At 50.0% G+C, this 13,301-nt stretch overlaps 1 protein-coding gene across 1 annotated transcript in view; it reads left to right on the top strand.

Moving 5' to 3' along the window:
- Positions 1-462: 462 nt before the first annotated feature.
- The window catches only part of UBASH3B (ubiquitin associated and SH3 domain containing B), a 72,506-nt gene continuing 59,667 nt past the window's right edge, over positions 463-13,301 (top strand). Inside the window, exon 1 of the mRNA XM_051638654.1 lies at positions 463-723. Coding sequence (XP_051494614.1) covers positions 563-723 — 161 coding nt within the window. The 5' untranslated portion in view covers positions 463-562. The remainder of the gene's footprint in view (positions 724-13,301) is intronic.

Genomic DNA, 13,301 nt, shown 5'->3' with positions numbered 1-13,301 from the left:
TTGCCCAAGGGGGTGCTGCACCCCCCAAACCTCCTGCCCAAGGGGGTGCTGCACCCCTCAAACCTCCTGCCCAAGGGGGTGCTGCACCCCCCAAACCTCCTGCCCAAGGGGGTGCTGCACCCCTCAAACCTCCTGCCCAAGGGGGTGCTGCACCCCCCAAACCTCCTGCCCAAGGGGGTGCTGCACCTCTCAAACCTCCTGCCCAAGGGGGTGCTGCACCCCTCAAACCTCCTGCCCAAGGGGGTGCTGCACCCCCCAAACCTCTTGCCCAAGGGGGTGCTGCACCCCTCAAACCTCTTGCCTAAGGGGGTGCTGCACCCCCCAAACCTCCTGCCCAAGGGGGTGCTGCACCCCTCGCTCCCGCCCGGGGGCGGCTCGGGGGGCGGGCGGCTTTTCCTCCACCGCCCCTTCGCCCAAAGGCTCCGGTGGTTGCGCGGGCGGTGGTTGCGCGGGGCGCGCAGGGGTGGGCGCGCAGCGCGGCGGGCAGGGCTGTGCGCGGAGGAGGGAGGGCCCTGGCCCGGCCGGGCGCTGCGGGGTTGCATGGCCCTGCGATGGCTGCGTGATGGCCCAGCGCGGGCAGCCCGCACCGCACGCCATGGCTGCCAAAGAGGAGCTGTACAGCAAAGTCATCCCCCGGCGGAACCGGCAGCACCGCGCGGGGACCATCAAGCACGGCTCGTCGCTAGAGATCCTGCTGTCAATGGGCTTCCCCAAAGCCCGGGCGTAAGTCACCGCACGGCCCCCTTTTTTTTTTTTTCTCCCTCCCCCCCCCCCCCCGCCCCTCTCCTCCCCGCGTCTTTTCTTCCCCCTTTCGTTTTACGGCGGAGAGAAGCGACGGACGCCTTCTCTGCTTCGCCGGGGGATGCCGGGCAGCGGGGGGATGCGCTGCCGGGGATGCCCTCCCGGAGAGGCCGGGGCAGCGGGGATGGGCTCCCGGAGCAGCCGGGGCAGCAGGGATGCCCTCCCGGAGAAGCCGGGGCACCGGGGATGCTCTCCCGGAACGGCTGGGGCAGCGGGGATGGGCTCCCGGAGGGGTCAGGGCAGCAGGGATGCCCTCCCGGAGAAGCCGGGGCAGCGGGGATGGGCTCCCGGAGCGGCCGGGGCAGCGGGGATGGGCTCCCGGAGCGGCCGGGGCAGCAGGGATGCCCTCCCGGAGAGGCCAGGGCAGCAGGGATGCCCTCCCGGAGCAGCCGGGGCAGCAGGGATGGGCTCCCGGAGGGGCCGGGGCAACAGGGATGCTCTCCCGGAGCGGCTGGGGCAGCAGGGATGCCCTCCCGGAGAAGCCGGGGCAGCGGGGATGCTCTCCCGGAGCGGCTGGGGCAGCGGGGATGGGCTCCCGGAGGGGTCGGGGCAGCAGGGATGCCCTCCCGGAGAGGCCGGGGCAACAAGGATGCCCTCCCGGAGGGGTCGGGGCATCGTGAGATGCCCTCCCGGAGGGGCCGGGGCAGCAGGGATGCCCTCCCGGAGGGGTCGGGGCACCGTGGGATGCCCTCCCGGAGGGGCCGGGGCAGCAGGGATGCCCTCCCGGAGCGCTCCGGCGCGGCCGGGGATGCTGCAGGGGCCGAGGGATGCTCCGGCTCGCCTCTCCCGGCCGCCGCAGCAGCAGCCAGGCAGGAGCCTTGTCCCGGCTCCGGAGGTGGAGGGAGACGGTGAGGGGCTTGTGCGGGGGGGGGTGGGCAGTGCTGCCCTCGGGGTGCTGAAGGGCCTCGGGGCTGCCCGGAGCAGCCCGCCCGCAGCGCCCGGCAGGCATCGCTGCGAAGTTTGGGATGGGCAAGGGAGGTCATTTTTGCACCCCCCCCAGTTGGAATCGGAACCCATCGTTCCTATGCTTTGAAAATAAGGAGCCCTTGGCGCGATTGCTTTGGCTAACTCGGTCGCCCGGGAGATTTCCTTCAATCCACATCCAAGTCAACCAAAAAGGAACGGAGCCGTACAAGAAAATTTCCACAGTCCAAAGCGGTTGTTGTTTCTTGCCCGACCTAGCAATGCCCTGATGTCATCTCCCTGCACGTGCTTGTGCTTTACGTTAATTAGGTAGCCGCCTAATGATAACTGAATAATGACCCTCCCAGTTTTAAACATAGTGACTCGCGAAGTGGGGCTGTGTGCTTTTAGGATGCAAATGAAACCGGCAGGGATTTGGATGATGCCTTGATCTGCTTAAGTTTTCTTTTCGCTGCTGATACCAACCAGAGCTCAGTGGGTGTGCAGCCTTTGTGCAGGTTGGGTTTTTTTTAGAAATATAGACACACACACACACGTGCTGTTTGAAGAACGTGTGTGTGGAGTCATGAGGTTGCCACGGATCCACTAGCATGGACAGAAAAGCTGTGTGTTTTCCATTGTCCTACTTAATGCTCCTTATGTCTGGCAGTGCTCTGTAGTTATCTGTTGCAATCAAGATCCAGCATTTATGGACAATGAATGCAAATGGAGATAGCAGGAGGCTGGTGACTTCATGCCCTGCCCCTTTGGAAAAACAGATGTGCATCTTTCTGTGCAGCTAGAGGGGAAAAAAAAAAACAACAAACCAGCTTGATGCTATGAATGAAACTAGTTATTACCTGCACAACTGTGTCATCAAGGCTGGGAGTCAGCCCCAGTCTCCTGTTAGCTGAGGAACTATCTCTATGGTTGATACTGTTGCCCAAGCAAACACTAAGGTTTGACAGAAATGGACCCAAAGTTTCATTCTTGGAGACAGGGAAGGTTGAACACAGAGAACAAGTCAGAGAAAGGAGCAGAATATCCCCAACTGCAAAGAGTACTTATTGCAAATATAACCAGCCAGGCGGGTGAAACTGTCTTGGTACTAAATTCAAGATCCATCCAGGTAACCCTGTGTGACAACTCAGCTCCAGAGCTGAAGTAGCAATTAGTGCCCCTGTTCCAGCCTGCTGGAAATGCTACAAATAATTCATCATTAACATTCAGATAAGCAGCAAAATGGAAAGAAAAGCAAGCCACTAAGTACTGCCACCAAGGGCACACCATGGAGCAGCACACAGGTTTGGAAGCAGGAGGGGTAAGACCACAAGGGCAAAAGGACATTCCCTAAAGCTCATTGCTTCCCAGAAGCTGCTTTTTAACCCCAGCATAGCACTCTGCAGGTGTGCATGAGAGAGACTCCCACGTTGCCCAGGAGGTAAAAAGTTTCCCAAAGATGTTATTGAGAAGCAGCCTTGGAATAAAAAGCCCTTTCGAGTCTTCTCCCAAAACTCTCCCATCCGTTTGCTACCCCAAAGCCACAGTGACAACAGAGAACTGGGAGAAAAGGGGGATTTCAGACCAGTGCCTGTAGATCCTGCACGAGGATACAAGCCAGGCTGATACCTAAAGGTGGTGACCATCTGTTCGGGTGGCTTCTGCAAAACAAAGCTCCAAGTTGTCAGACCAGTCTGTCAGGCATGTCACAAAGTGTCATTTCTGTTGGCATCAGTGGCCTCCTGGCCCCGGGGGGACTGATTGAGGTGGGGGACAGAGAGGGCTGTGGAAGCTGGGTGAGAGACTCAGGAGCTACCTGGAGATCCTGAGAGTGCTGTTTTCAGATGTGGCATAGAGACAGCATTGAGATCCTGAGAGAGAATCACATTGTCTAACTTGCAACTTCTAATGTAGCTGGAGTAACTTCACATACCTCACACCCCTACCAATAGGCCAGCTTTTGTCTAGTCAGAACAGAAATTGTTACTTATTTAGTAATACTTCTCCATGCTGACAATTTACAACAGCAATAAGAGCTCAGATGGCCAGGATGATCCTGGGCTTGCCCTGCTGACAGGAGCTAAGGATTCTCATGTTCATTTTATTTTCCTGGTTTTGTGTTCCTTTGGCTGAGCCACTTCCACCCTATATATGCTACAATAATACAAGGTGAAAGACTGAACATGATTTCCAAGTGTTGCTGGATGGTTAGAGTAGCCCAGCTCCGTTAAAGGTAGGACATTGTATGAGACAGGCTGAAACAAAGAGAGGATGTCACCAGCATTTACACTTGTGTAAGTGTGAAGTAAGGTGTGAAGTGAAAAACTGCCCTGGGTCTTTTGTTCACATAAAGGTGTCATTAAATAGGCCTGCATGTGGTTTATGGGGTACTGGGGATAAAGGGCCCACCAAAGAAGGGCAGATCTTTCATTTCTGAGCAAAGATAGATTGAGATACTGAAATAAACAGAGCTGCACTGATGGCAATATCCCTCAACACAGACTGAGACCCCAGGGGTTTCCTTGCTCAGTTCCTTGTGGACACAGGCAGTGGAGCAGCTCTGCTGTGTGCTCCCAGACACATGTCTGTCTGTCTTTTCCTCCTTCTTCCCCGCAAGAGCTTCAGATCCAGCTAGGCTGCTCTAAATCACCTCTGGATGCATCTACCTGTTGTTCAAACCTCTGCAGTGTCATCACTTTGAACTGCTACCATGAAGAGCTGGTCTATTTTATTTTTTTTGTCAGCACACAATCATTACTTTTTCATGTTGCAATTAGCCCATTACATTACGTACTGTCTAGTCACACAGGAGGATGCTGTCCCTATTCCAAGTAGTTCCTGATTTCAGCAAGGCAGGAAGACAAACGTGATGTTATGATTGCCATTTTGGACACCAAGACAAACATTTTATCCAGGGTGACTCCAAAATCTAACCAGATCCCCAGACCCTCAACACAAAAATGGGCTTCATGGAGAAAAAGATTTCACACAACTGTTATCTCCCAGTTGCCATGAAGTCATAGAATGGTTTGGGTTGCAAGGGACCTTGAAGACCATCTAGATCCAACCCCCTGCATGGGCAGGGACACCTCCCACCAGCCCAGGTTGCTCCAAGCCCCATCCAACCTGCCCTTCAACACTTCAGGGACGGGGCAGCCACAGCTTCCCTGGGCAACCTGGGCCAGGCTCTCACCGCCCTCACAGGGAAGAAAAATATTGTACCTCTTCTCATGATGGATCTCTTGTCAGTAGTTGCACCCACAAATCTAGTCTGACTGCCAGAACCTCTCATTATTGTGTGATACTCCCTAGATAGGTGTTGATAGTCCTTCCTGAGAATGAAGGGGATGCACAATGTAGTTTACAGACCATTGAAACCACATGAGAGCACTTGAAACTATTATGCATGTACAAGCAATTAAAAAAATCTATATGTAGCATGTATTTATAAAATGCTAAATGTTGGAGAACTTAGTGAGGGACCTCAAGTCCTTTCAAGATGGAAAACAGCCTTTCACCAGACTTAAACTGTTGGAAATAATTTAGGGATAAGCAGTTGGAATCCTCTAGCCTGCACGGTGCAGAAAATCAGTGTGGCTCCAGAACAGGTAAGTTCAGGGATTAAAAGCTTCATGTCTGACTTTAAACCCCTCCAAAACACCTTCAAAAACAGAAAGTTAAAATTCTAGTATAAGGAGCAAAGAAGCAACCACTGTCTTTGTTCTAATTCAAAGTGTGCATCTGTGCATAAATATATAAACATGGAAAATTTAAAATGTTACTTGAGTTTCTGCAGAGAAGCCTGAACTCAAGGCACAGCCCCAAGGTTCAGATGAGATCCAGACCCAGGAAAATGAAAGTAATTCTCTGCCCCCTGTCGTAACTCAAACTGAATAAATCACTGTCCATAAACAGAACACTTAAATTACAGGCATCATGCTTTTTTGGTTGCAATCCTCTGTCTGATAAGAGATGAGCACTGTTCTTGACACAGGAGGTAAAGCTTGAGAAAAGGGGATCATCTTGGCTGGACTGACTGGGAGAGTTGGGGTGTTCAGCCTGGAGAAGAGAAGGCTCCAGGGAGACCTTAGAGCACCTTCCAGTGCCTGAAGGGGCTCCAGGAAAGCTGGGGAGGGGCTTGGGACAAGGGCAGGGAGGGAGAGGACAAGGGGGAAGGGATGAAAACTGGGAGAGATTGAGGTGAGACATGAGGAGGGAATTCTGGAGTGTGAGGGTGGTGAGAGCCTGGCCCAGGTTGCCCAGGGAAGCTGTGGCTGCCCCATCCCTGGCAGTGTTGAAGGGCAGGTTGGATGGGGCTTGGAGCAGCCTGGGCTGGTGGGAGGTGTCCCTGCCCGTGCAGGGGGTGGGATCTAGATGATCTTGAAGGTCCCTTCCAACACAAACTATTCTGTGATTCTATTCTCTTCTACAGGCAGGTCCATAATGTTGGTCCTGTGTGGAATGCTTTGCTCCTGGGTGGATCTGCTGACACTAGACTTAATTGCAAACAATTCCCTCTCATAAAAATGGGATAGACAGGGACATTGTACAGTTTATCATGAATCAACTTCACTGCTTGCCCTATGCTATACATTTCCTCCTTCCTCCCTCCCACAAAAGACCACCTGGGTTCAACTCTGTGTTCATGGGCATGAAGAGGAGTTAATTCACAAAGCTGTACCACATTTCCCCTGGCCTTGAGTAGCACCAAACCAGTCTGATTTTGATTTGCTTTCTCAGTCACTGCGAGAATTTAGGAGTATTAAGAGTTTCATTATTCTCAAAGAAAAGCAGCTCAGATCCAGTTTTCAAACAGCAAAATCTTCTCTTGTGTTTTGAAAATGTTTTTGAGGCTGCTAAAACTTGTTTTGCTTAGTAACAGACTTAGCAACATAGCAGCATTCAGCACAGAAAGGCTGCAAAAGTCTCTCATTCCTCTAGGGTCTGAGCTGGATTTGGGAAGATACTGCATGGAAAATAGTGCAGCAGACAGTTTTTGGATTTTGAAGTGGGTTCTGTTCCCTCATGGCCTTGCCTTCAGGGTATTAGTTTTCTGGAAATGCTCTTGGCTGAAATTCATCCTACTACAAAGGACCAGCCCAAAACGTAGGCATCCTATAATTCCCACTTAAGCCCAAGCTTTAGAAGGGTTTCATGGTTCACAGTGACTTGTGTTGGCCCAGGGTGTGGAGAGGAACCCCATCCAAGTGAAGAAGCTGATGGGCAGAAATGTTTCTAGGAGGAACAGTTCAAGGCTACATTGAAGGTGGCCTTCCAAGTTTAACAACACTGGAGGAGGCAGAAAATCCAGGTGCTACAGCCACGAGGCTTAGGCAGAAGCTTCCTCTGGTGCTCTGCCTGTGCCCATCACTCAAAAAAGTGGATTTTGGGTTTGGCTAGAACCACTGGACCATGCAGAATATAAACTTTCTAACCAAAATCCTCCCTTCTCCAGTACAGCCACCAGAGCGCTGGGCATTTTTAAGCAGGAGCTTGATAGGAAGTGTTTGTGACCCGTTTGTAAGAGGAAGAACTTGCTGGAGATGCACCGTGTGGCAGATCACTGAGCCAAGATCTGCTTCCTCTATCGTGACCCTCCCTTCTTTGTCAGAGCTTTTGTGAGAAGCTGTGGGGCAGGCAGCTCATTTTCCCCCAGCGGGGTTTAACGGCCGAGATCCTGCATTGTAACTTGAGCAATGGTTTGAGCAATTAACTGGCCTGGTTCATCTACTGCAGTTCCCAGCTTCAGCACTGAGGCCTCTGAACAATTTTGTCCATCTGGGCTGGAAGGGCTCCAACAGGTCTGCAGTGCTCAGTGGAACATGGATACTGCAATGGAGTTAGCAGCTGCCAGGAAGGTGCACGGGAGAAAAGCTGGAGCAAACACACATTTGGGACCCAGTCCCATGGCTCCTCTGCATATGGATTGGTTTTTCTTCCTTGGCTTTATTGCAGATTTCTGCTGTGGGACCAAGAGATGATGAGTGCAGGATTCAGGCTGTTACATGCCAGCAGCTCCACGGGGTTTGGTGTGGGGGAGGTCTCTATCAGACAGTTCCTTGCTTTAAAATATGAAGTGATATAACATAGAGGGCTCTTTATTTCCACTGTCTAGCCTGGAAACTGAGGCACAGAGAAGCTTATACATCAAATCTGCAGTTAGGCTGGGACTTGCAATCAAATCTGTAGAGTTTCCATCTATCAGCTTACTCATAAGGCTTAGATATCTGGTCTAAATAGAACATCTATTTCCATGACACTGTATAAAATTTTCAAATGGAGAGAGACCTTCTCCTGTCAGAGGTGGAAGAAGTTGTTCCTGTGATAAGATCACACTCTAAAATGATAAGGGCAGCAGCAGCAGTCCATGTCACCTCTGTGATTCAGGATGCTGTACACATAACTGCCACCAATCATATCTGATTGTTGGAAGAAGTGGGACAATCAGATATTCAGGTCTGATACTGACAAAGAAAATGCTTCTGCCACAAACACGGAGAAAACGGCTAAAAGGACAGAGCATCCCTAGACACAGATTGCTCACAGCAGAGCCAAGGCCAGCAAGCCACTGCAATACTTGCTGCAGAAGCTGCCCAGAAAGGAAACTTGCACGTGTTCAGGGGAGGAAAAACCCCCACATCTTCCCAGTGCCTTACTGGGTTCTCTCATTTAGATGTACCATCTCATTTAGATGTACCATCGCCATATGCAGTGAGTTCCTGGCTCAGAGGCAAGCCAGCCAGAAGACAGCAATCCCTGGATTTCTGAGGTGTGTTTCAGGGCTGTCTAACTTTGGTGACCAGTGTAAGAGATGTCAGAAAGTTCCCTAGTCCCTGAGTGCTTGGTTTGTTTTGGTATAGAAAAGCCATGATGACAAGAGGACATCAGCTTGTGTTTCTGTCTCTGTGATGATATTTTTGTCTTGGAGCAACTGTCCTGAACTTGATTGCACTGGGAAGGAGAGGAGCTTCAGTGCAACCCAGACCCCACTTGTCAATGACAGAGCCTGCAAAATTACTTTGTGCCTTCTGGTGTCAAAACCCTAAGCAGTTAATAACTTGATCCTTAGCATGTAATTCCCTTTCAAGCTACATTACCAGTTTCAAGTGATACAGATACCAGTGTTATCTTTTCCTTTCCTGTCCCTTTTCTCTCTCACTTCACAGGCCTGATACTACTGTCAGAAGCCAGTTTAAATTTACTGACAAGATTCTCCAGACAAAGACTCACTAGAGCAGCTCATGATTTCAGATATCCAGCATGGACCATTTGAATGGAGCTTTGTTTGCATAAAATCCTGATTATTCTTCCCTCTCGGAGGCTTGGTGACAGTGGCAGCATGTTGGCCTGTTTCTGCAGAATTCTGTAGCACTTCCTTACAAAGTCCTTTGGAAGTCTGCCCCTAGATTAAAAGTTTGCCTCTAGATTAAAAGTTTACCCCTAGATCACTGCTGTCACCTTGCTATGCAAGAGCTTGTCCTCCAAGGGTGTTTCCAGCCCTGGGGACCTCCTGAAACTTGCAAAAAAAGTTAAAAAAAATGACAATTTGGTGCTTTTAACTGTCAAGTGCTAACCTTGCTGGCTCCTGATGAGTCTTGCTCTTTCAAATCAGTTTTGAAAGTGAATCCTAGACTCCCAAGCCTTGCTCACACTTGAAAATGTTGCCCTAGGTTTTAACTGGCGCTCGTAGTGGATTCACAGCGTGTGCTCTGCAACTGCAAAAAGAATAGAGACATCTATGTGTGTGTCTGTACTGCACCAGTCTAATTATCCTCAACAAGCAGAGTCATCAAAGAGCTGTAGTTTAGTAGCTGACAGCATTTTGGATGCCATCAGCAAGACTGGCTGCAGGCTTTGTGCATTACAATGGGGTGCGAGAGGCGCGGGTGTCTTACTCACCCCCTGTATAAACAGACCTGGAAAGAACAGGCCTGGGCTTTGCTGGGCATTATTCTGCCCCCACCACATCCTCTGCTGCCTGGTTGTGCACAAAGTCTGAGTCTAGAGAGAGGAATAAAGTAGAGAAGTAAAAAAAAAACCAGCAAGAAATAACAGGATGGGTTGAGGGAAGATGATCCGAGGGCTGGAGCAGCTCTGCTCTGGAGACAGGCTGGGAGAGTTGGGCTGTTCAGCCTGGAGAAGAGAAGGCTCCAGGGAGACCTTAGAGCACCTTCCAGTGCCTGAAGGGGCTCCAGGAAAGCTGGGGAGGGGCTTGGGACAAGGGCAGGGAGGGAGAGGACAAGGGGGGATGGATGAAAACTGGAAGAGGGAGATTGAGGTGAGACATGAGGAGGGAATTCTGGAGTGTGAGGGTGGTGAGAGCCTGGCCCAGGTTGCCCAGGGAAGCTGTGGCTGCCCCATCCCTGGCAGTGTTGAAGGGCAGGTTGGATGGGGCTCGGAGCAGCCTGGGCTGGTGGGAGGTGTCCCTGCCCATGCAGGGGGGTTGGATCTGGATGATCTTTCAGGTCCCTTCCAACCCAAACCAATCTGTGATTCTATGAATTGCTAAAATCACAGCAATGAAGCAGCTCACAACCCACTAAACAGTGGCCTAGACATCTTGTACCTTGTCTGTCTTCATAAGACACAGGTGCTGCCCTTTCAAGTCCACTCTCCTAATATTTCTCCTGCAGCTTTGACAAGTTCCAGCAGCAAAAGGCACTTTTTAAGGTACTCCTGAAGCACCCACAACTCACAGTATGCAGCTAAGAGATGCTGACTTCACACACAGATGGAGCAGGAACCATCACTCCTCTGTTCCCCAAGAAGCCTCAGCCTTCCTTTTTTTTTTTTTTTTTTATTATTAACAAGGACTCCCAAAAGAATAAAGATCAGCACAGAGAACAGAGCAGCATGTGCAGATATGACAATATCCTCAGAGGTATTGTCAGGACCTGAGTGGTTCTGTCACCCACCAAGCAGCAGCAGAACATTTAAACAGCAAGCAATTATAAACTGGAACCTGGAATGAGTGGCAGGAGATGTGCTTGATGTTTTTACCTTCCCCAGACACCAAATTCACGTCCTTGGGACTGAAGTCTGTCATTGCCAGCACAAATACCTTGCAGGCCAGTTGTCAGCAAGGGATTAGCATGAAAACACTAGTGAAAGTTCCTGCAGGTGGCTGAGCAAAGAGTGAGGGTTGGGATAGATGTCTGCTGTGCTACAAGGCAGAGGGAACCCAAGGACAGGCAACTCTGATAAACACCCTGGCCTTTCAAAGCCTCACATCCAAAGAGGCTTTAACTGCATTTGACTCACGCCCAAACCCCTCTGTTTTTATCAAACTCAAGGCAAGTGCCACTTTTTTCCCCTCTCATGAAGTATTAGCCAGGTCCTGCAGTGCATGATGGTGCAGAATTAATCATTCGTGGTTGGTGATTGGGAAATAATTGCCAGTGTAGAGACAGGTGTGCTTCAGAGAGAGTTTTTTATCTCCCAATTTGTACAAATTACTGGTTTCTTTCTCCTCTACCTAGTGCAATAGTTCTTCCATGACACAAATCTCATTAATGGCCTGATTCAGCAAAGCCCTTGAGCACGTGCTTCCCTGGAAGGGCTGAGATCAAGAAGTTTGATACCCTTCCACCAAGCATTAAATGGCTCTGCAAATACCTGAGATAGATAAAGTGGGACTGTTTGTCTTCTAAGCTGTCTCTTCTTTTATTGGGAGCAATTGAATCAGTTTCGTGACGCAAATTTCAAGCCCTGAGTTTGTGCTGACACAAAACACTAGTATTGTTTTCCCCTTTTATGGCACCAGTGAGTAGGGAGCCTGGTTTTTATGCACCACAGTCCTGTCGTGCTGGGGGCTGTGTAAACAGAAAAGGAAAACATCAACCCTGCTCTACGAGTCAACAACCTAAATAGGAGGCAGAGAGAGCAAATGTCTCCAGAGAGGAGGAGAGGGAGAGGCCACATGAGGAAGCAGACAGAATCATCTCCTGGCAGGTAGTGATCCCAGCCTTGCCTCCAAAATCCTTTACTCCCAGTTGAGTTAGATTGATGGGTAAAATTCACAGCTGCATGAGAGTGGCACTGCTACGAACAGCTACTTGGAAATAAGCATCATTCCCATTTTACAGACAGAAAAAATGAGACTATACATCAAGTCAGTTGATGCCAGAGAGGGCACCTTAATTAACATTTTGCCATCCACTGGAGACAAAGGGCACTCCAGAATTGCAGGCTGTAAGTGGTGTCAATGATGTCCTGCTCCCTTGTTCTACTATTATATTGAATTTATTCTTCACAATCAATATTTCTTTCTGAGAGTAGCTGCCAACTCCTAGCAAGTGTCAAATCACAATATATTACCCATGGATAAGCTGCAGTCAGTTCTCCCAGGCACTGTTCAAAGAAATCTCAAGCTGAACAAGAACTGGATCTGGTTCATATTCACACTGGTCTATGTGCAGCAGAAATGAGCCTTGGAATAAATGCAACTTACAGCTGCACCTTACAAGAAACATATTCCCTTTACAGTCTTCTTGACCCCCTTCCATAGCATAGTTGTTTCATAAATGCATGTTCTAAAGGGTAAAGCTTCTGGTGGTGTAAATCAGCCCAGCATCATCTGCTTTGGTGGAGCAATAGTGACACGTACCAGCTGAGGAGCTTACCCAGAAATAAGATGATTATCTATGATTCTCTGATTGGGATCAAAGGACTTTACATCCCTGGGAATTCTAAAGGAGAGAATAGCATTTCAGAAGTGCACAGTCTTCTTCTCTGGAGACTTTCAAGACCTGCCTGGATGTGTTCCTGTGGGATCTGCTCTAGGGGATCCTGCTTTAGCAGGGAGTTGGACTAGATGATCTCCAGAGGTCCCTTCCAACCCCCACCATTCTGTGATTCTATGTGTGATTCAGTGCCTGGGGTTTGACCCCACATTTGCCAGCCATCATTCACACAGCCTTTCCCTCCTCTGAAAGTGCATTGCACAGGGAGAAACTGCTGCTGCTGCATCACCCCTGTGATTTCAGCCCAGGCTGTGTCCTGGCAACTCCAGCACCCAAGGAATTTGTCTCACCAGGCTCCTGGTGTGAGTCAGGCTAAGCAAGGGCACTGGTGCCATCCTCTTCATGTTCTCCTAGGAAACTCCTGGGACCAGCTGCTGATTTCTTTGCTTGTGCTTGCTGTTTGCAGAGGCCCATCTGCTGCAAAGTGAATTTTAAAAGGGTAGAGCCGAGACCCCCCAGCTAAAATGGGGAAAACCTTGGCAAACTGATGCCCAGTGTCTCTGCAAATTAAACACCTCCCAACAAGCATGAAAGCACTACAAGGTATTTGCCTGAGGACACAAAGAGAGTCTCTTGCAGCACTGGGTTTAGATCTCAGTGATTTGGCTTTGCTACCAGGCCATAAATAGCACCAAAATGTACTTTTATGTGACGATTAGATCCTGTTCTAGGCATCTAGCTCAGCTTGCCATCTACTAAATATTATTTCAGTTGTGCTGCAGCACATCCCCAAGTCTTACAGGACCTTTGATGTGACTTTCATGTCAGTAACAGATATGGCATTTTGTGGTTTCCTAGGTGGGGTGTAAGTAATGATAAGGAAGGAATCCCTTTCCCCTGCTGCTTTATCTTTCC

This window comes from Apus apus, chromosome 22, assembly GCF_020740795.1.
Source record: "Apus apus isolate bApuApu2 chromosome 22, bApuApu2.pri.cur, whole genome shotgun sequence".
NCBI lineage: Eukaryota > Metazoa > Chordata > Aves > Apodiformes > Apodidae > Apus > Apus apus.
This window is presented reverse-complemented; position numbering and strand designations above follow the sequence as displayed.